The sequence below is a fragment of the Epinephelus lanceolatus genome, chromosome 14 (genome assembly GCF_041903045.1).
Source record: "Epinephelus lanceolatus isolate andai-2023 chromosome 14, ASM4190304v1, whole genome shotgun sequence".
Taxonomy (NCBI): Eukaryota; Metazoa; Chordata; class Actinopteri; order Perciformes; family Serranidae; genus Epinephelus; species Epinephelus lanceolatus.
Window position 1 is genome coordinate 37,831,193 of NC_135747.1, and position 22,842 is coordinate 37,854,034.

The 22,842-nt window shown below is 41.9% G+C and overlaps 1 protein-coding gene across 3 annotated transcripts in view; it reads left to right on the plus strand.

The window, feature by feature from the left end:
- Positions 1 to 22,842, plus strand: part of ttn.1 (titin, tandem duplicate 1) — a 135,137-nt gene that overhangs the window by 8,396 nt on the left and 103,899 nt on the right. The window contains exons 14-43 of one of the 3 annotated variants that reach the window (XM_078174667.1): positions 21 to 89; positions 440 to 511; positions 684 to 764; positions 1,942 to 2,166; positions 2,462 to 2,536; positions 2,747 to 2,836; positions 2,988 to 3,077; positions 3,347 to 4,198; positions 7,355 to 7,459; positions 7,669 to 7,764; positions 7,982 to 8,113; positions 8,354 to 8,428; positions 8,579 to 8,665; positions 9,146 to 9,181; positions 13,141 to 13,191; positions 14,505 to 14,903; positions 15,086 to 15,364; positions 15,545 to 15,814; positions 15,902 to 16,041; positions 16,875 to 17,001; positions 17,142 to 17,408; positions 17,539 to 17,805; positions 18,055 to 18,318; positions 18,497 to 18,636; positions 18,745 to 18,871; positions 19,484 to 19,750; positions 20,355 to 20,621; positions 20,967 to 21,233; positions 22,233 to 22,372; positions 22,530 to 22,656. In XM_078174667.1, the coding sequence (XP_078030793.1) occupies positions 21 to 89; positions 440 to 511; positions 684 to 764; positions 1,942 to 2,166; positions 2,462 to 2,536; positions 2,747 to 2,836; positions 2,988 to 3,077; positions 3,347 to 4,198; positions 7,355 to 7,459; positions 7,669 to 7,764; positions 7,982 to 8,113; positions 8,354 to 8,428; positions 8,579 to 8,665; positions 9,146 to 9,181; positions 13,141 to 13,191; positions 14,505 to 14,903; positions 15,086 to 15,364; positions 15,545 to 15,814; positions 15,902 to 16,041; positions 16,875 to 17,001; positions 17,142 to 17,408; positions 17,539 to 17,805; positions 18,055 to 18,318; positions 18,497 to 18,636; positions 18,745 to 18,871; positions 19,484 to 19,750; positions 20,355 to 20,621; positions 20,967 to 21,233; positions 22,233 to 22,372; positions 22,530 to 22,656 (5,484 nt within the window). The remainder of the gene's footprint in view (positions 1 to 20; positions 90 to 439; positions 512 to 683; positions 765 to 1,941; positions 2,167 to 2,461; positions 2,537 to 2,746; positions 2,837 to 2,987; positions 3,078 to 3,346; positions 4,199 to 7,354; positions 7,460 to 7,668; positions 7,765 to 7,981; positions 8,114 to 8,353; positions 8,429 to 8,578; positions 8,666 to 9,145; positions 9,182 to 13,140; positions 13,192 to 14,504; positions 14,904 to 15,085; positions 15,365 to 15,544; positions 15,815 to 15,901; positions 16,042 to 16,874; positions 17,002 to 17,141; positions 17,409 to 17,538; positions 17,806 to 18,054; positions 18,319 to 18,496; positions 18,637 to 18,744; positions 18,872 to 19,483; positions 19,751 to 20,354; positions 20,622 to 20,966; positions 21,234 to 22,232; positions 22,373 to 22,529; positions 22,657 to 22,842) is intronic. The other 2 variants (XM_078174668.1, XM_078174669.1) reach the window with 2 other exon arrangements.

The window sequence follows — 22,842 nt, forward strand, 5'->3', positions numbered from 1 at the left end:
GTTTTTTTCTTCTTCACCAGAAGAGAGAAAACCTGTTGGAGAAGTAATTGAGAGGACTCAGGTGGAGATGAGAGAAGAAGTCCCTGACGGTATAAATCTGTGTTTGTTTGTTTTTTTTAAGGCAAACAGGCTTCTGGCTGTTTTCAAAGCTTGTGGCTGTAACTTAATGAAGCTGCTGATCACACATCTGTTAGCCGCCATGTTTGCTTTAGTGATTGCCAGCTGCTGCTTCTAGAAGCTTTTCTTTCTCCACAGCTGTTTAGATCATCTTTAAGTCTCGTATGTCTTCTGCTTCATGTTTATCTTTCATGTCTCCTAGCCTCTCTTACGCTCTTATTAACCCTCACAAGAGCTTTCTGTGCAGTAGACAGCAGACAGTAGAGTAAAGAGTAGAGCATGGCCATTGTGGTTTTAACGTAAACTTTCTTCATCTTTCAAGTTGCTGACATGTACAGGAGAGCAGAGGAGAAACCCTGGGAGCATGGGATGCCGCCTACGGCTGCAGACAAAGGTATCTGCACAGACTTCTACCTGTTTTTAATCACTTCATAAAACTCTGTTACGTTGATGGTTTTCAGACCTTTCTTTTCTTGTTTCCTTTCTTCATTTATTCTCTTCAATGATAAAACATTCTTGATGTCAGACTTTACCACAAAACTGAACTGCATGATAATGTTTTAAAGACCTTGAAGGAAAGAAGCCGCACGCCGAGGTAGCCTTTGCCGTTCCGGGCGCTCAGCGAGAGGGAGCTCCAGGACAAGAAGGTAACGTTCATAACACAGTTTTTTGTTACACATTGATTACTGTCTTTCTTTGTGATCTTACAGAGTCTTTATAGGCTCAGGTTCTTAATTCTTCATTAACAATAACAAGCAAAGAAGAGATCAACAACTTTTCAAATGAAATTATTAATCATCATTCCAGCTGGCCACCAACGTCGCTACATGTTGATGTTTGGTTAAATTTATATTGTGACGTCAGGTGACCAAAATTCAATGTTGGGACAACGTTTAATGCCAACTAATTTGATAGACGACAGATGACGTTGATATTTTGTTGGTCTTAAGTTGTGCATTAAGTAATCAAAATCCAACATCTTCCAAACAACTCTTGCCAACAACATTTAGTTGTAAGGTATGGAGACCAAAATCCAACATCCCATCCGCAAAATGAATGTCACAACCTGAAATTCTAACATTTTTAGACATTTAAAATATTGTCAACCTGATTTTCACTACAACCAAAATTTAGCTGGGATAATATACAGTTATACATACATATATATATATATATATGTATATATATATATATATATATATATATATATATATATATATGTGTGTGTGTGTGTGTGTGTGTGTGTATATACATACATACATATATGTATAGTTAAAATGTACAGTTAAAAATTAAAAAATACACATTTACACATTTTTTTTAGCATTCAAGAATTTCATATTATGTTTTGGGTGACTGTAAAATTAGATAATTCGGACCTTTACATCTTTACAGATGTTAATTTATAAGAGTAGTATTAATACATTTATTTATTTATAGACAAGTAATAGTTTTTTAAATTTAGGCAGCAGATTCAGATATTTTAGCACTAAATTTTACACTTTGTGGGATGGTAAAATCAGACCATGTCATCTTTAATATCAAATAAAACTCTTGACAAACCTCCGTTTAACTTTTCTTTTACTGTCTGTCTATTTTCATCTTGTCTGAAAGTCTCAGCTAAACTCAACGTCCTTACAATGCGTAATGAGCATTGTGTTCTTGGCTTTCTGTTTGTCAGCTTTTCTGTTCATTTATATATTTATGTCAGTTTGTGTTTTTCGTGTCATCTTTTCCTTCTTCTACCTCTTTAACTCTTGAATCTGTGTGTGCTCTGTGTCAACTCACAGTAACATTTCTGTCTTAACCTTGAACAACCTTCAGTTTACATCAAACCAGAACCTGTAGAAGAGAAAGTGACCGTTGCCAGAAAGGTCACTCCTGAACCTTATCAGCCTCCACCTGAGCCAAAAATGGTTCCTCCAGAGCCTAAAGTGGCACCTCAGAAACCGGCGGCACCTGAGCCCAAAGTGCCCAAAATGAAGCCTGAACCTGAAGCGCCGAAAGTTGAACCTGCCAAGAAAGCACCAGAAGCTCCTAAGGCGAGAGGTAAAGTAGTTTAACTGGAAAGACATTTTGTTGTCTGTTAAATGTTGCTGTGATCACCACGTCTAACTCTTTAACATGTCTGTGTAAATCTTGAATGTTCTGAGATGTTCTTCACTGCTAACCTCTTAATCACGTGTCCTGGTTTCAGGATGTTTCTATGATCCCTCAATAAACTAACTGAAGTAATGAGTGTTGTAGCTGTAGTGTATTAACAGTGACGTTCACACCTTATTCTTACATTAACCTCATGATAAATGTAGAGTAAACATGGAAAACTTTTTAATGTTCTCCAAAGTGCCAGCTGTAGCCAAACCAGAAGAAGTGGTAGTTCAGCCAGTCGCTTCCAAAGTTACTCCACCAAAGACTGAAGGTACTGCAAAGACAGTGTCTTTTCCCATCTTTGAAATCTTTGATATGTGTTGTAATGTGATTGGCTTTCTGTAATACAAACCAGTCTATGTTGTGTGTTTCATGTTCTCAGGTTATATGTCTCTGTGTTAGCACTCGTTAGAGTGGACTGTAATGTTGAAACCTTGGCAATTACCAGTAGATTACTGAACATATATAATGTTCTTTAAAGCACCAGAACGACCAACATTTGAAGAACCTGTGGTTCAGCCAACTGCAGTCAAGGTTCCCCCGTCAGCACCAGAACGTCTCCCAGCTAAAGGTACTGATCATTGACTTTAGAAATCTTCACTTGTCCTTCCTCTCATATCTTCTTTCAGACTTTGAATTCACTCGTTTAGAGTGTAATCTTTGATTCCATGTTAGCCTTGGTCACTACCTGTAGGTTAAACATTACATAATGTTCTCTTAAGTGCAAGCTGTACCCCGACCAGAGGAACCTGTAGTTCAACCACCTGCACCAAAGGTTGCTCCACCCAAGGCTGAAGCTGTTCCAACTAAAGGTACTGCAGAAATGCTCTTTCTTGGTGTCTTTGTTGCTCTGCTGTGTTTTCTGTTTGTGTTGTTTCTCATGTTGTAACTTTGTTTAAGTTGATCAGTTTCTGCTTTTGAGCTTCTTTTACGTATCACCTGAAACTTAATCTTTCCAAAATATCTTCTATGAATGTCTTTGAAAATGCTAAGCACTCGCTAGAGTGTGACCTGAACTTTTGGGTTGTTTTCAAAATATGGTTAACTACATAATCATCTTATGCATAAATGTTCTTCAAAGTTGTCTCAGAACCGAAGACACCTGAACCTCCAAGGAAACCACATCTGCTGGCTGATAAACCTGAGCCAGAGCCACCGAGATTGGTCTCTGAAACAAAACCAGAAGAACCAAAGAAGGTTCTGGAAGAAACAAAGAGGGTTGCTGAGGTGCAAAAGAAGGTTCCAGAAACACCAGAGAGGGTGCTAGAAGAACCCAAGAAAGTAGAAGAAACACAGTGGGTTCCTGAAGCACCAAAGAAGGTTCCAGAAGAGCCAAAAAAGGTTGCGGAAGAAAGAAAGAGGGTTCCTGAAGCGCCAAAGATGGTTCCAGAAGAACCAAAGAAGATTCCTGAAGCCCCAAAGAAGGTTCAAGAAGAACCAAAAAAGGTTGTCGAAGAAAGAAAGAGGGTTCCTGAAGCCCCAAAGAAGGTTCCAGAAGAACCTAAGAAGACTCCTGAGGCCCCAAAGAAGGTTCAAGAAGAACCAAAAAAGGTTGTCGAAGAAAGAAAGAGGGTTCCTGAAGCCCCAAAGAAGGTTCCAGAAGAACCTAAGAAGATTCCTGAAGCCCCAAAGAAGGCTCAAGAAGAACCAAAAAAGGTTGTCGAAGAAAGAAAGAGGGTTCCTGAAGCCCCAAAGAAGGTTCCAGAAGAACCTAAGAAGGTTCCTGAAGCACCAAAGAAGGTCCCAGAAGAACCAAAGAAGGCTCCACCAGCCCGTAAAGTGGTTATTGAACCACCAGTAGAGCCGGAGAAAACTCCAGAGGCTCCAAAATTAGTAACAGAGGAACCAGTGCCACATCGCCGAGCCCCATCACCACCACAAGATTTGGAAGCACCAAAGCAAATTCCTCAGGCTAAAAAGCCTCAGCAACCAGGTAGATAAGTCTTAACATCTTCTTAACTAATCCATACTCATCTTGATCTTTTAACTCACAATTTGTAGATGTTCTTCTGGGGTGCCTTTTAGCTAATTCTTCAAAGGTTTTGTCCTGCTGTCTGTGCTGTCGTGTGTTGACTGTTTGCTACATTTATCAATAGTTAGAACAGTAAAACAGAGGGAGATACTACAGGACACAACAGCACTAGCTAAAACAAAGTTGGAGACGAGTACACCCATCAAAGGAATGCTTAAACGTACAAATGTTTCTGAGGTATTTTCTAGAAAGTCAGCATAAATGTCACATTCCTGTAGTTTGACTATTTGTTTTTATTTGTCCTTGAAATCAGAGGAGATTATTCTTCCTGGAAAAGTATTAGTCCAGGCAAAGTCTAGAGAAACTGATTCACAGTACTTACAGTTTAGTTCTAAAAAGAGGCTCACAGTCAAATATATGCCACACTGAACTCTTTGATTTTGTATCTTGATGGTTTTTGTCTTGTGTTTTCCTCTTGGCCACCGCTCCATGGTGCAAATCTTTAATCTTGGGTGATATTTTATAAATTACTCCAGTTTCCCTGAAGACTGATCTTAAGCAAACAGCAGCGGTGCTTGAAGACAGCGGGGAGTTGTCTTTAAAGAGGGATCATGAAGAGAGGATTTCTCTGGCCGAGGAAGTTGGACACAGGCAAGAGGAAGTCAAGACATATAGAAGGGGAGTAGAGGGCAGGGAGTCAATTACGAGAGAAGAAAGCACTTTGAAAAGGGTGACCAGACAACAAATGGTTCTTACAAAGGAAGAAGATGAGGTTTCCACATGGTACCAGGAGGGTCCGCAGGTTGAAGATACTGAGCAACTCGAGGACATTGAAGCAAAATATACAGAATCTGAGGCTGTAAAACTGGAAGACACTGAAACTCTTTATGAAGAAGACTTTCCAGAGGACAAAGCACTGGACTGGAGAGAAGAAAAGTCCTTGAGATCTATCTCTCCACTTCCAAAGGAGGCTGACCTCCTTCCATCAAAAAGAGATGTCTCACCTCCACTTGAAGTGGCTCGTCCTGCCAAGAAAGAAGTTCCTCCACCTGAAATGACTCGTCCTACCAAGGAAGAAGTTCCTTCAACTAAAATGACTCGTCCTACCAAGAAAGAAGTTGCTGCACCTGAAATTACTCCTCCTGCCAAGAAAGAAGTTCCTCAACCTGAAATGACTCGTCCTACCAAGGAAGAAGTTCCTTCAACTGAAATGACTCGTCCTACCAAGAAAGAAGTTCCTGCACCTGAAATTACTCCTCCTGCCAAGAAAGAAGTTGCTGCACCTGAAATTACTCCTCCTGCCAAGAAAGAAGTTCCTCAACCTGAAATGACTCGTCCTACCAAGGAAGAAGTTCCTTCAACTAAAATGACTCGTCCTACCAAGAAAGAAGTTGCTGCACCTGAAATTACTCCTCCTGCCAAGAAAGAAGTTCCTCAACCTGAAATGACTCGTCCTACTAAGGAAGAAGTTCCTTCAACTGAAATGACTCGTCCTACCAAGAAAGAAGTTCCTGCACCTGAAATTACTCCTCCTGCCAAGAAAGAAGTTGCTGCACCTGAAATTACTCCTCCTGCCAAGAAAGAAGTTCCTCAACCTGAAATGACTCGTCCTACCAAGAAAGAAGTTCCTTCAACTGAAATGACTCGTCCTACCAAGAAAGAAGTTCCTGCACCTGAAATTACTCCTCCTGCCAAGAAAGAAGTTCCTCAACCTGAAATGACTCATCCTGCCAAGAAAGAAGTTCCTCAACCTGAAATGACTCGTTTTGCCAAGAGAGATGTTGAAGCTGAAATTCCTTCAACTTATACTGGGCAGAAAGAAGTTATTGAATCATTTGTATCAGTACATCATGAAGAACCTGAAGAAGAACTTGTTTCTCCAATGGAGGATCTTGTTAAACCTAAAATCTTGGCTAAATCTAAAGAAATTGCAGCACCAAAGAAGCCCCAAGCACCCAAAGAAGAACCTAAGGAAGTCACGGTTTTCAAGCAAGCTGGCTCTGTTGAAAAGGAAGAAGTTCCATCTGAAAGATCTATGCCCTGTAAACCTGAACAAAAGTTACCCCAAATTCGTCCCCAAACCACTCCCAAAAAAGAAGTAATAATCCCTAAAAAGATGGAGTCTCCAAGGGAAGAAGTCACAAGAACTCCCAAAGCTGGAGGAGAAATGGATCTTGAACACATTGTGCCTCTAGAGAAACCAACTCATGTGACAGAAAAAGGGGCCTTTGAAGAAGAACCTGCTCCAGCAACAAGCTCTATACCAGCGAGTAGGGAAGTGTCACCTCCAGTTACAGCTCAAATTCGTCTTGAGGAAGAAATTTCACCACGTAAAGAAACTGCTCTGCCTACAGAGGTCTCTCCTGCTCTTGACAAAGGTGTTGTTGTTCCTAAAGAAGACTTTCCCTCTGAAGAAGCGACTCTACCTAAGAAACTTATCACCAAAGCCAAGGTTGCGCCAACTAAAAAATCTCAAGTTCCACCACAGAAGAAACCTCTTTCCCCTGAAGAAGAAACTCTTCTTTCCAAAAAACCTGCTTCTCTGGCACAAAAAATAACCACCTCTGAGGTGGACTCTTTTGAAGAAGTGAAAACTGGTGCAAGTAAACCCCCGCCAACAAGAGAAGATGACAAGAAAGCAAAGAAGAGAACACAGGAGATTGAACAACAAACTCTTCATAAAGGTATTCTTTCTTTTTTGAGCCGCATAGGCTCGTGATCGTCATAAGATCAACCCCTCTTTAACATCTTGTATTTACTGTACTCATGCATCTTCCGATAGGGTCTTCAATAACAAGAAAAGATGTTATATTTTACACTAATCATTGCAGTGAGCTGTCTCTGTCCATTGTCTTTGTAACATGCTCTTGATGTCACTACTCTGCAAGGTACGTCATGTACTAAGGAAACTTTCTTGGTCTATTAACATCTTCCATTGTTTCTGTTTTTCCATCATCATCACCCCATCATTTCTTTCACAATCTCGTCACTTCTTCTACTTGTTTGTGTTTGTGTTGTGTGGAGTAGTTAATGTCTGATTCATCTTTGGTGGTTGAGTAGTCTTGATTGACCATGTTGTTGTGTTGGTCGTGATCTTGGTATATTGTATTTCCAAAGTGTCTCCTCCAGAGGAGAGGAAACCATCTGCACCAGCACCAAAGCCTTCACCTCCTGCTCCTCCTGCGCCTCCTGCTCCTGCAGCCAGAGTTGCTCCCCCTGAAGGTAGTCTGTTCACTTTGTACTTTCCTCATCTTTGCTGACTCATCAAGAGTCAGCCATGTTGTTTTTCTCTTTGTTTGTTTGTTTGTGTTGTTCTTATTGTCTCAATTCTCTTCAGGTTTCCATGTTTTTAACTTTTTGTGTTACTTGTTGTGTTTTGACCAAGCGTATTGTTTTCTTGGTCATGACCTTGGCATCTTGTATTCCCAAAGTATCTCCCCCAGAGGAGAAGAAACCATCTGCACCCGTACCAAAGCCTTCACCTCCCGCTCCTCCTGCTCCTGCAGAGAAAGTTGCTCCTCCTGCAGGTAGTGTCTTCACTTGGTTTTAAATGTTGTAAATTAAATGTCTGTTTGTTTTCTTTGCTGGGTGATCGAAAGATATCCTCATCATTTTCTCTTTTGTCAGTATCAGTTTTACTTGTCTCCTGTGTCCTCAGTCTTATCTTGCATTGTATCAGAACAGCTGTGTCTTGACTGATTGTGTTGTTGTCTTGGTTGTGATCTTGGCATCTTGTATTTTAAGTTTCTCGTCCAGAGGAAAAGAAACCATCTGCACCAGCACCAGCACCAGCACCAGCACCAGCACCTTCAGTTCCTACTGCTGCTCCTGCTGCTCCCGCTGCTGCTCTTGCAGCCAAAGTTGCTCCTCCTGCAGGTACTTTGTTTTGTGGGACTTAAGAACGCTGTTTGTTTGTGTTGACGTGATTTTGAAGATGGAAAACCTCCATGTTTGTTTCTCTTACTGTTACAGATTATTTCTGTCTGTCTGATTTATCCATGTACACTTAAATTCCCTCTTAACATCTTTACTCTGCCATCTGTCTGTTTTAATGTCTTGTCACTTTCATATCTTCTGTTCTCTTGGTTATGACCTTTGGTATCTTGTACTCCTAAGTGTCTCCTCCAGAGGAAAGAAAACCATCTCCACCCACACCACAGCTTCCAGAAGAAAAAGTTACACTTCCTCCAGGTAGTTTCTTCTGTATGTCATAATGTTGTTTAACTCCGTTTGTCCTTCTTCAAAGAAAATACATCTTTTATTACATCTGTGTTAAGTATCTGTCAGTTGCCTGTTCAACAGATATTTGCCAGTGATTTAATCAAGTTGGCATTCTTGTAGCTCCAGCAACAGCGGTGAAGACACCCTCGCCACCATTTATAGAGGCCAAACCCTCTCCTGTGTCAGAGGAATCCTACCTCCCTGAAGGTAACATCTCTTCTCTAACTTTCATTTATGTTCTTCTTCTGTTTGTCTGCCGCTTTGAAGGATTTCTTTTGTGATGGCTTCAGTCTTTATGCAAAGCAATTGAAGCTTTGATATAAGGAATACATTCAATGTTTAATTCTGTCCAGATCTGTTGGTCTAAGGTTTGTATAAACTGATCCAATCCAAGTCTTTGTAGTCTCACACTATCAGCTGAATATCTTATAAATGCCTGTTTTTAAATATCTCTTGATGCATTCAGAGTTACTTTACTGTAACTTGGTACACATGCAATGATGAAAACTCCTGTTTGATAGAATCACCCCATTTATAGCCCACTTTAAATGAAAATTATTCTGAAAAAAACAAAACAAATGCATGCCACGCTTTCTCAACTCAAGTGTTTGTCTGCCTCAAAAATAAATGAGTCGTCCTTTGTTTGTATTTTCAAAACTGATATTACTCCTATTGAAATTTTTGCAGACAAGGAACCCGTTTCAGCACCTGGACCGACGAAAGGTATACCAAATATTAGCTTCTTTATTTTTAAAGGGCAGTAAACTGTGACACATATTATCTCATAAACAATAGATATCTCTTGTTTTTACATGTTGACGTGGTGTGTGAGTCCTGTGTTGTAAAAGTGTCAGATAAAATGTAGAGTTTCCTGTATGTCTCTATGTGAATGTTGTAAAACTTGTATTTACTGCCTCAACCACAGTGACGTCTCTTAAGCAAAAGGGTAAGATCCCAGTTCAGGATGCGAAAACACCAGAATCGCCTAAACTGAAGAGTAAGTACACCAGACTACCCAAAGAGAAGGAACCAGAACCAGAGGTCATCAAGCTGAAGAAGGTTCCAACTAAGCCCAAAGAACCTGAGAAAGAATTCATAACTCATAAAGCTGAAGTGACAAGGCATCAAGATCTAGAACTAATGGTTCGTGGACTTCATGACAGAGAAGATCGAGAGATAATAACGCTCGGAAGGACTGAACGAGTTTTCACTGCAGAGGAGGAGACGACTCAGTTAGACTACTTTGAGGAAGCTGAAAAGGCTGCGGTTGTTCAGGAACCAGAAAAAGAAGGTTGGACAAGAACCCCTAAATCTCAGAAAGAGGAAGAACCTGAGCTGCCAAGTGTAGATAAGAAGAAAATAACTAAACTGCCAAAGGCAGATGAGCAGAAAGAATCAGTCAAACTAAAACCATTTGAAAAAACAGTTAAACCAGAAGAAGAACCTGGGAAGATCAAACTAAAAAAGGTGCCAACTAAGCCCAAAGAGCCTGAGAAAGAAGTTATAACTCAAAAAGTTGAAGTGACAAGGCATCAAGATGTTGAACTAATGGTTCATGGACTTCATGACAGAGAAGATCAAGAGATAATAACGCTTGGAAGAACTGAACGAGTCTTCTCTGCAGAGGAGGAGACAACTCAGTTAGACTACTTTGAGGAGGCTGAAAAGGCTGTGGTCATTCAGGAACCAGAAAAAGAGGGATTGGCAAGAACCCCTAAACCTCAGAAAGAGGAAGAACCTGAGCTGCCAAGTGTAGATAAGAAGAAAATAACTAAACTGCCAAAGGCAGATGAGCAGAAAGAATCAGTCAAACTAAAACCATTTGAAAAAACAGTTAAACCAGAAGAAGAACCTGGGAAGATCAAACTAAAAAAGGTGCCAACTAAGCCCAAAGAGCCTGAGAAAGAAGTTATAACTCAAAAAGTTGAAGTGACAAGGCATCAAGATGTTGAACTAATGGTTCATGGACTTCATGACAGAGAAGATCAAGAGATAATAACGCTTGGAAGAACTGAACGAGTCTTCTCTGCAGAGGAGGAGACAACTCAGTTAGACTACTTTGAGGAGGCTGAAAAGGCTGTGGTCATTCAGGAACCAGAAAAAGAGGGATTGGCAAGAACCCCTAAACCTCAGAAAGAGGAAGAACCTGAGCTGCCAAGTGTAGATAAGAAGAAAATAACTAAACTGCCAAAGGCAGATGAGCAGAAAGAATCAGCCAAACTAAAACCATTTGAAAAAACAGTTAAACCAGAAGAAGAACCTGGGAAGATCAAACTAAAAAAGGTGCCAACTAAGCCCAAAGAGCCTGAGAAAGAAGTTATAACTCAAAAAGTTGAAGTGACAAGGCATCAAGATGTTGAACTAATGGTTCATGGACTTCATGACAGAGAAGATCGAGAGATAATAACACTTGGAAGAACTGAACGAGTCTTCACTGCAGAGGAGGAGACAACTCAGTTAGGCTACTTTGAGGAAGCTGAAAAAATTGTGATTGCTCAGGAACCAGAGAAAAAAGGTTGGACAAGAACCCCAAAACCTCAGAAAGAGGATGAACCTGAGCTGCCAAGTGTAGATAAGAAGAAAATAACTAAACTGCCAAAGGCAGATGAGCAGAAAGAATCAGTCAAACTAAAACCATTTGAAAAATCTGTGAAACCAGAAGAAGAACCTCAGAAGATCAAACTAAAAAAGGTGCCAACTAAGCCCAAAGAGCCTGAGAAGGAAGTCATTACTCATAAAGTGGAAGTGACGAGGCATTATGATACAGAACTGACAGTTCAGAAGCTTCGCGATAGAGAAGATCGAGAGGTTGTGACACTTGGAAGAACTGAACGAGTCTTCACTGCCGCTGAGGAGGCATCTGAACTGGGTCAAGCAGAGGAACCTGAAAAGCTGGAGGCTGAAGATGAGAAATCAAGATGGATAAGAACCCCAAAAGAGCCAAAGGATGAAGAACCTGAGCCCGATTTAACCAAAAAGAAAATAAAGAAACTGCCAAAGAAAGAGGAGGAGCCAGAAGTAGTGACACTGAAACCATTTGAAAAACCTGAGAAACCCAAGGAAGCTGAACCTCCAAAAGCTAAGAAAGAAGGTGAGGCAAAGACAGATACAGAACGCATTCCATTCAAGAGAGCAGAGACACCACAGAGAGACCAACCCACCGCTGCTTCAAAACACAGAAAAGATGAAGCCACTCCCTTGACAACTCCAGAGGCAACTCCTGACATCAGCAAAGACCAAAAGGAGATCCCACAGAGGAAAAAAGTTGATCAGGTACCCAAAGATAGTGAACCTACAGCTGCCGACAAGCTTCGCGGAAAACCTAAAATTATTTCCACACCAGATAAAGAAAAAGAGGAGGTCAAGTTGAAGCCTTTCACCAAAGACGCCAAGCCCGAGGAAAAACCAGCTAAAACACCTGAGGAAGAGAAAAGGAAACCTGTGGACACAAAGGTTCCCAGTAGAGCACCAAGAGATGAAACTCCCAAAGATCTGAAAGAACAGCAGCTTAAGAAAGTGGAGAAGACCACAACACCTAAAAAAGAGGATGACAAACCTCAGGAAAAAGAGGAATCAGCTGTTCCACCCAAGAAGCCCAGTCCACCAGGAAAGAAAGAAGCAACACTGCAGAAAGAAGTGGAAAAAGAGGTTCCACAAAAACCAACAGATACCTTGAAGAAAGGAATCGAACTCAAAAAGACTGCGTCACCTCGAGTGGGTAAAGACAAGGTGGAAGAGGAAAAACCCCTAAAACCTGTTGAGCAACTGAAGAAGGTTGAGCTGAAAAAGACACCATCACCAAAAGTAGATAAGCCAAAGCCTAAAGAACTGGAGCAAGTCCCAGTGGAGAAGAAGCCAAGTCTTGAAAAAGTCAAACAGATTCCCAAAACTGTTTCACCAAAAGACTCTGTTGAAGCTGTGACCCTCAAAAAGGTCCCAAAGAAGCCGTCACCAGAGGAGGTTTCAGAACCAGAAAAGCCCGCTAAAGGGCGAATCCCCCTGGTGAAGGAGGTCTCCCCTGGAGCTGTGCAGATGAAGAAGGTACCCACCCAGCCAGAGGAGGAGGTGTTTGAAGAGGAGGCTGAAATAGTGGAAGGTGAGGAAGAGGAGGAGGCCTGGGGCTGGGAGCTGGTTCCCCCGGATGACTGGCAAGGTGAAGGGATGGATGGGGTGCTGGAGACTCCAGGCATGCCTGGCGCCAAACGAGGTGAGACGAAGGCCGACAAACTCCTCATCTGATGACTCTGGAGCCCCCTCATCCATCTTAAATGACTCATCTAATCCTCATCACATCCTTTACTCATCTAGAGCTCAGAGTATCCATTCATCCGTCCATTCACCATCCATCCACTGAGACGTCCTCATGTTGTCCATCATATGTCTGTCCTCAAATGTGTCATCCACATCATCATGAAGTGTTTGTCTTCACCAGTGTGTGTCATTCATTACAACTTTTGTTTTTCTCCATTGTCTTCCATCCATGTTTGTCCCTTTCATCATCTTGTCCCATTATTTATCCATCTGTCAAGGATTTCACTCCATCTTTATCGTCTCCATTGTGTGATGTCCCCTTAATGTTCTCGTGTGATGCTGACAAGAATTTGTGTTTGATTTAGCATTTAGCATGTAACGTTGGTTTTTGAGCTCAAACAGAAAAACTGATCTTGGTGTTTTTTGTCCAGAGGGAAAACCGTCAGAAGAGGCACCAAAAGGCAGAGGCAGAGGATTCGGGGGTATGAGTCCAATAAATTAGAGCTCATGTGTGCTAACGGTTTGCTCCTTGTGCTACTTACCATCTAAAGGAGTTTCACCCGCTCCATTCACAGTGGTTGTAAAGTGTAAGCTGTTTTTTATGTCTCGTCCTTTTCAACAAACGTCTTGTGTTGAGCTTTGAATCTGGGTATCGAACTTCTAGCTGTTTGGTACAAAACAAAATCAGATGTAGCACCAAGTGTCAAAATCTGTCCAGTACTGAAATATATATAATCTTGTTATTCAGGCAGAGTTCTTGTACAGCTGCTTGTGTTTAGGGAACTAACATTGACTAAACTCAAAGAAGAACTTCACTGATGACAGCCAACAGGAGCCCTGATTTCGGCAGCAGCATGTTGGCATGTGTAGTCAGTAGAAAATTTGGCATCCTTTCCTTGACCTTTGCTGCGTGTCACAACAAATCTGAAGGAAAACAAATGTTATGCTAACAGTCACACATTTAAATTGTCACAGAATGTGTGAAAACACAGGTAGGTAGTCTTTACCTGTTGTGTTTTGCTAAATAGTGCCACAGTTGCTGGAGTTGCTTCCTCTTTCTGTCTTTGTGTATCTTATGTGTTGTATTTTGGAATCTTCGAAGTCCTGTTGGAAGCTCTTAAAGCAACACAGTCACTAGAAAAAATTGGTATTGTACATTTCTGCAAACCACAAATTTGTACATTTGTAAGTTATTTTGTAGCAGATTCGTTGAGACTTTACATTTCAACAACCCTGTTTAATCTGTGGTTGTGCTTAGGGACAAAACCACTTGGTTATTGTTCGGAAAAGATCACGTTTTGGTTTGAAATATTTGCATTTGGTTGCGTAAAAGCTGCTGGAAACATGACGATGGCTCAATAAAAATCACTTTGGCACAAGTGGTGATAGATCACTAATAAACATCCAGGTTTGGTGGTATAAATACTGCTTGGAAAACAGAGATGGGTTTGCTGAAAGCAGACAAGTTCAACTGCCCAGGAGCTGCTGGAAAAATAGCGATGGGTTGCTAAAAGTCACTCACATTTGGCTGCACAATGTACAATGCCAACCTTTTCCTCTGGTGACTGGGCTGCATAAAGAGTGGCTCTGCATGATTTATAGTCCCAACAGAATTTTACTCTAACACTGGTAAGGGTAAATAGATTTTTGTTAAATGTGAGATTATGTCAACTGAATGACGTCTAATTCACGGTAGGCACAAAATCTTAAAAACGTCCCACTGTCCAACAACTTATTCCTCACTCGCCATCCTATCTGAAACTAACTTGGTGAGATTTTGTATTTGATGTTGCAGCAAGACAGACCCCATCTCCTGGTGATGGTGGCAGGGGCCGCGGCCTGAGGCCCGGTGGAAAAGGTCCGTCACCCCCAGAGGAACCCTTCGGAGGGTTCAAGCTCAAAGCCGTCCCCCTGAAGTTCATCAAGAAGATTCAGGACATTGTGTTGCAGGAGGCTGAGTCTATTGGCTCCTCTGCTGTGTTTGAGTGTGAGGTCTCGCCTTCCACTGCCGTCACATCATGGATGAAAGATGGCAGCAACATCCGCGAGGACCCGAAGCACAAATTCATATCTGATGGCAAAGATCGCAAGATGAACATTATTGATGTCCAGCTGTCGGACACTGGTGAATACACCTGTGTGGCCAGGAACGCTGGCAAGGAAATCACATGCACAGCCAAGCTCATTGTTGAAGGTAAACTTATCCAATGTCAATATGTCACAACGTTAAAAAAAACAAAACTATATATCAACCTATATAACTATAAAAACAAGCTTTTTGTAGGCATGGGAAAGTACTCAGACTCAGGTATGGAAGACACTGAATGATACTTAGCCTTTATACTGTTGTTGACATGGTTTTATCTCTCTGTACAGAGCTACCTGTGAAATGGGTGAAAGAACTGGAACCAGAGACGACATGTGTAAAGAGTCAGCCTATGTATCTGACCTGTGAGCTGAACAAAGAGAGAGATGTGATCTGGAAGCGTAATGGCACTGTCCTGAAGAATAAGGCTGGAAAAGTAGCCATTAATATCATTGGTTTGCAGCATGCTGTGACCATCCAGAACTCCACCGACGAAGATGCCGGCGCCTACACATGTGAGGTGGATGGAAAGGAGGACATCAAGACACAGACCAACGTCAAAGTGATTGGTAAGCAGTTAGCAGGAGGTCGTAGAGAAAAGCTGTGACAGGTCCCAGGTTTCATCTCATATTTACACCTGCTGTGATTAGCTTCCTGCCTTCTACAATCAAACTGTTACCTTTAGTCATGTTCTCCTTAGAGCTCTGCAGTCTGGTTTGTTCTAAATGATCTGAACTCTCCGTCCTCAGAAATCATCAAAGACTGGCTGGTGAAGCCTCTGAGAGACCAGCACGTGAAACCGAAGGCTAAGGCCACATTCAAGTGTGAGCTGTTCAAGGACACTCCCAACTGGAAGTGGTTTAAAGGAGACGACGAGATCACTCCCTCTGAGAAGACAGAGATCATCAAAGATGGACAGAACATGACGCTCACCATCAACAACTGCCAGCCCAGCGATGTCTCAGATTACACCATCCAGGTGGAGGATCGCAGATACACGGCCAAACTCACCCTTGGAGGTTGGTGTCACATTTACAGAGGAGACAATCACAGGTCTTATAATGTGTTGAGTGTTTCCTGTTAACTCCGTCTGTGTGGTGTTTCAGAGCGCGAGGCTGAGATCCTGAAGCCTCTCGCCAACGTGGAGGTGGTGGAGAAGGAGGAAGCCAGCTTTGACACTGAGATATCTGAGGATGATGTAGTCGGTGAATGGAAGCTGAGGGGCCAGGTGCTGTTGAGGTCTCCGGTAAGATTTCACCTTATCTTATCTGTCTGACAGTAATAAACATATATCTGCATGTGTAGCAGAATCTGGAGGACACAGGACAAGAAGGTTTCTCTATGTTGTCTGAGTAGTATTGACCAATCACATTTAAGGGGACTTTGGTTGCACGCAGGTTAGTCGTGCATAGCCAGACCTATCTCCACAGCGCTGTGCGGAATCACCAAATTATCTACTGTTACAGGGGGAAAAAAGGTTTTGTTTATCTAAACCAATCACAGGCAGCACGGTGGTACAGTGGTTAGCATTCTTGCCACATGGCAAGCGGGTTCCTCGTTCTAACCCAGGGTAGGGGAGCTCTTCTGTGCGGAGTTTACATGTTCTTACCATGTCAGCGTGGGTTTCCTCCAGATGCTCCAGCTTCCTCCCACAGTCCAAAGACGTGCAGGTTAATTGGTGACTCCAAATTGTCCGCAGGTGTGAATGTGAGTGTGAATGGTTTTCACTATTTGAGGACATTTTCAGCAGCTGTTCTTCTTTGAGTTAGCTGCTAACCGCTAACAGCTACTTTTTAAATCTCCTATGGTGAGTCGTACACATAACATGCCATCAATACGTCATACCCGTCCAAGATCCCATCCTGCCGGCTGTCCACCTCTGCTTCCTCTTAAAGGTGAAACAACTCTGCCCCCCATTCTGCGATCGTACCTTTTATACAGAACGACGAGGCAGCAAAATATTTTTGACATTCCCACCTTGAACAGGAGATGTAAAAGGGGCTAAAAATATAGATAAAACATTATTGGAGGGGTACAGCTTTGGTCCTTAAACTAAAGTATTTGGTCTTTGTTTTCCAGACGTGTGACATCAGAGCTGAAGGCAAGAAGCGTTTCCTGACGCTGAAAAACGTCCAGCTTGATCAGGCTGGTGAAGTGTCATATCAGGCACTGAATGCCGTCACCAGCGCTGTGCTCACCGTCAAAGGTAAGAATCTGATAAACAGTAGTTTGTTTGTTGTTTGTCTGCTGTCAGTCTGAGAAAGCAAAGGTGTTTCAGAAGGTAAGAAAAGTGGCGGCTGTGTTTCTGCTTTTGTGAATAACTGCTGAATCATTCGCATCTCCCAGAGATTGAAATGGCTTTTGTCGACAAGCTGAAGGACGTTTCTGTGCCTGAAAAGAAACAGGCTAAGTTTGAATGCACCGTCACCAAAGAGGTGTCAAAGGTCATGTGGTTCAGGGGGGCGGAGATCGTCACCCCGAGCCCTAAATATGAAATACTCGATGATGGAAAGAAACACATGCTGATCATAAACAGCTGTGAGTTTGATGACGAGGCTCAGTACACCATAGAAGTGTTGGGCCTTAAATCGACCGCTCAGCTGTCAGTGGAAGGTAAGTGGCAGACAGAACCGCTTCCTGTTGTTTCTTCTTCGTTGTCATTCCATGTCTGTGGCTTTAAAGTGTCCGATGGCAACAAACCTCTCCCTCCCCTGTTTGTGTGCACTGACCTCATGTATTGCAGGCATGAGGCTCAAATTTGTGAAGCAACTTGAGGACCAAACAGTGAAAGAAGGTAAAACAGCTCGATTTGAGCTCGAGCTGACGCACGAAAACGTGCCGGTGGTTTGGTACCGAAATGAAGTGAAAATCCACGTGGGCCGAACAGTGGTTGTACAGGTGGAAGGAAAGAAACACTCTCTAGAAATGAGCTCATTGACTCTAGATGATACCTGCCAGATAAAGGCAGAGGCCAAAGGAATTTACTCCATGGCAAAACTGAATGTCATAGGTAACAACACACTTCTTCTTCTTCTTCTTCCTCTTTTATTTCAGGGCTGCAGCATGTCGTTTCATGACACATTCATCAGTGTATTTTGTTTTTATTTACTGATTATTATTATTTAATTGAAATTGATATCTGCTGAAGTGACGTTTATCTGTTGTCAGTGTTTCCTGGAGGAACTCTTCAGTCTTAGTGATGTATGTAAAGATACGACTCAATCGTATGACACTAACTGACTGTCGGTCTCGGTTCCAGAGGGTGACGCCATCTTTGTGGTGAAGCTGCAGGACTACACAGCCACAGAGAAAGACGAGGTGACTCTGGACTGTGAGCTGAGCAAAGACGTACCTGTGGTTTGGTACCACAACGAGAAGGAGATCATCGCCTCCAAGATGGTGGTCATGAGGACAGAGGCCACTCACAGGTCTCTGATCCTGAAGAAAGTGGAGCAGAGCGATAAAGGCAAATACGTATGTGACTGTGGAACAGACAAGACTTCGGCCAACATCAACATTGAAGGTAACGCGCTGTCAGTTCTGTTCTTAAACATGGAGGTGATTCTCCCTCTTTTGTTTTATAACAGCTGAAAAGTTTCAAGACAAACTGACGTTTACGTCTGTTTGTTGTGAACTGTGATGAAAAACGCAACGAAAACTTTATATTTCAGTTTGTAACAGTTTTGTTGTTTCACCACCAGCTCGTGACATCAAGGTTGTTCGGCCGATTTATGGCGTGGAGCTGTTTGATGGAGAGACGGCTCGTTTCGAGGTGGAGATCTCAGAGGACGATGTGCACGGCCAGTGGAAACTGAACGGAGAAATCCTTAGTCCTTCTAAAGTGAGCATCTCGACTGTGACATCACAGGAGATTTATGTTTTTGTATTGTGTTTATAATGTGGATAAAAGCTTGTCTGAGTCATTAATCACTGTCATATTCTTTGACAGGATGTTGACATCATCGAGGAGGGCGGCAAACACACGCTGATCCTTTACAACTGTAAAGTGCCCATGACTGGTGAGGTGGCGTACGCCGCTGCCAACGCCAAGTGTTCTGCCAACTTGAAGGTCAAAGGTAAACCAACCGCAGAGTTGCTTTATTTTTTTGTCAGTCCTGCACCTCTTGTTTCAAACAGTTAAGATTAGTCTGCCTTCAAACCAGAGAAGACAGATGGTTTTGACGTCTTCAAGAAACTCAAGCAAGTCCAGTTGCCTATAAATCAAATCAAATTGTACCCTCCAGACATATATCAACTGAAACTGTCCCATTGTTCATTAATCAAATCAGTTTTTCAATTTAATCTCCCAGCCTTTTGACACGCAGTAGTTTCCATCATTTGAACTATCCACATATTCATTGTAGGAGTTTGATCCCTTAAATCATCCAAGCACAGGTCATAAAGCCAGTTTTCAATATTCTCAAATTTTGTCTTTTTTTTTTAAGATTTTTTGAGGCACATTTTTGAGTCCCAGTGATTATAACAGAATTCCACATGCTGATTGGCCGATGCACTGTGTAGTATAGCAGTCCTCTGACCTGTACACAATTCACACATGTTGTTTAAATTTTTGTTTGAGGCTCTTTTTGTGTGTATTTGAGGATTTCAGAACCTCAACATTATCAGAAAACTTGACTTGACCTCCATACAGCAGCAAAGTAAAAATCACTCTTCGTGTTTCCCTTCAGAACTTCCTCTGAACTTCCTCACACCGCTGAGTGATGTTAGTGTGTACGAGAAGGACGAGGCGAGGTTCGAGCTTGAGGTGTCGAGAATTCCGAAGAGTTTCCGCTGGCTGAAAGGTTCTCAGGAGCTGCAGAGTGATGAAAAGTACAAGATGATCCAGGAAGGAAACATGTTCGTTCTGCTGATCCAATCGGCCGCCTACGACGACGAGGCAAAGTACATGTTTGAGGCAGAGGACAAGAGGACAACTGGCAAACTCGTTATACAAGGTAACTCGAGACCTGAGACCCAAACTTTAGTTTGGTATGCATTTCTGATTAGGAGGACCTGGTAAGTGTAAAAAAGTAAACATTGTCAATTATAATAAAGTCCCAACGTTCTTCAAAGAGCTGATGATAATTTCCCAGTATTGTCAAACGAGTTCTTTCTATTTAACAGCATCTTAGCTTGTTACTGTTGCAAAAATTGGTAAAGTTTGTATGGGATATCAAACTACAAACATTATTAATCACAAATAAACAAGTTTCAACCATAAAATGTGATTTATTTGGACCTTGTCCACTTTTGTGTCGGGATCAGCTGCACACGGACTTGGCAGAGATGGCTGCCATCTTGTTTTTACATGGATTAGTGTATTGTGCTCTTACTACCACTAGATGGCACAAACAAGTATCTATGAACAAGGACAACAGGTCAAAGTTAAGCAGAATGAAGTATAATGTCCAGTAAACCCAAAATATGATGTCCTCATATGAGGACGCAGGGTCTCAAAACTCTGTTGCATTGATTTGGAATCTTTAATTTCAGACAAATTCCTTTAAGATATATTCCGTATTTCAGATGTCTGAATATCTGTTGTTTTTTCTGTGGCAGGTATTCGCCTGGAGTTTGTCAAACCGATTAAGGATGTGACGGTTAAGGAACGTGAAACTGCAGAGTTCAGCGTCGAACTCTCCCACGACAAGATCCCGGTGGTCTGGTACAAAAACGATGTCCGCTTGCATCCCAGCAAGGTGGTCCACATGTCGGATCACGAAAAGATCCACACACTGGCCTTCAAGGAAGTCACAATCGACGACACCTCCATGATCAAAGTGGAGGCCATGGACAAGAGCATGACCGCCATGCTCACTGTCATCGGTCAGTGTCACTCTTCAGTAGCTGTTCAGCTTATGTCACCTGTTTGGTAGTTTTTTGTGTGTTTGGTTGGAAAGAAACACCCAACTTAAGTCATTTATCAAAAATTATTGGCTGGTAAAAATGTTGAACTTAATTAATGATGTTTGTTTACATAGATGACTAACATCAGATAATCTACAAACAGAAATGCCACTTTTGCCTCTGTTTGAGATACTTTAAGTGTTCAAGGATTGGAAGTTTCCTTAAAAAATGGACTTTAAAAAAATTGGTATGAAGGATAAAACCAAATTTATTTGAAACACAGGAGTTCTGGTCTCTAAACTAAAACGTCTTGTCTCTCTGCAGAGGGCGACTTGTATTTCACCACCAAGCTGCAGAACTACACTGCTGTAGAGAAGGACGAAGTTAAGCTGGTCTGTGAACTGAGCAAAGCCGTCGCTGATGTCAAATGGTTCAAAGACGGGAAAGAGATCACTCCCTCCAAGAACATTGCCATCAGCACTGACGGCAAGAAGCGCATCCTGATGGTCAGGAAGGCGGAGAAGGCCAACATCGGAGAGTACACCTGCGACTGTGGCTCAGATAAAACTACAGCCAAGCTCAAGATTGAAGGTAAATCATGACATTCAGGTTGTCATAAATTTCTAAATATAAATTAGATCATCTGCCATGTGAATCGGAGTATCATTGGCGTAGAAGTGGATAATAGTTACATGAGTGTGTTTAATTTGGTCAAGAACCTAAATCCTACTACAGTACCATGAGTACAGTTTTATTAATTTAAGAAAAGATGAGCTTTAGATTCAGTACAGTAAGCTGGTGCAGCTTAAACAAAATGGTGGATCATCAGCCGGGACATTAAAGAACTTAAAGAACAATTTTAGCAATGTTGGCACGATAAAAAAAGCATTGCTGGTAAATCCAAGCATCAACAGTGACAGAAAGATTCTTAACTTTGAGATTCTTAACTTTGAGACAGAAAGATTCTTAACTTTGAGACAGAAAGATTCTTAACTTTGATATTACGAGTTCCTGATTTTTTAATGAATTTGATGAATATGTCGAGCAGAGCCAGTGACATCATCATTTTTCAGATTAAGGAAAATGAAGTGATGCGACATCCAGTTTAATCACGGTTTCTAATTTACTTACATGGATTTGATCATCTGCCTAAAAGAGCGACGTATCATCAGCGTTTCGCTTTAGTTGTTTTGAGACATTTTTTGATGACATTCAGCTTTTGTTTGTATCAAATCTAAATGTTTTAAAGATTTTTATTTTGGACAATAATGTCTGCCAAATGAATGTATTATAGTATAAGAGGAGCAGAGGACTAAGAGCAGTGCCCTGAGGTACACCATATTTACAGCAGAAACTGTACATGTAGTATTCAGATAAGGCAGACTTTCAATTTGGTGCCTTCACTGTCCCAAAAAAGGAAGTGATTCTCATAGCTTAGAAAACAAGATTTAGCTGAGAGATCCTCCCATCCTCAACCTTCACACATTCAGCTCCACAGCTGGTCAGACTCAGAGAGCAGATGAAACATTAGGTTTCTTTAGCGCTTTCATCCCTCTTACTGTTTTTTGTCCTGATCTTTGTCCTCTTCAGAGCGGGACATCAAGGTGGTCCGTCCACTGTACAGTGTTGAGGTCACAGAGACAGAAACAGCCAAGTTCGAGACAGAGATCTCAGAAGAGGACGTTCACGGAAACTGGAAACTGAAGGGAGAAGCTCTGCATCAGTCTCCTGTAAGTCGGCTTCATATACATATATACTGCTACATACTACTACTGCATAGCACTGCATAGCACTGCATACTTCTACATAAACTGTTGTTTCTTTGACCTCAGTAAAATATGCCGATACTTGTTCCACCACTGAGAGTCATTTGCTGTTTTCTGTCAGGATATTGAGATTAAGGAGGAAGGAACCAAACATGTGCTGATCCTCTACAACGTCCGTATGGACATGGCCGGAGGCGTCGACTTCTCAGCAGCCAACGCCAAATCCAACGCTCAGCTCCGAGTCAAAGGTGAGAGCGCCTTTTTATTTCCTTATGTCTTCATTCATTAAACGTTCATCTTGTCTTCAACATACAGAAACAACCTCTGTTTTAGTTTTCCACCTTTAAACTGTGAAAAGTTGTTTTTCTCCACCCAAGCATTCGAACAGTCTCCGTCAGCATAAACCGAGGTAGAATGTAAGGAATTATGTTTTT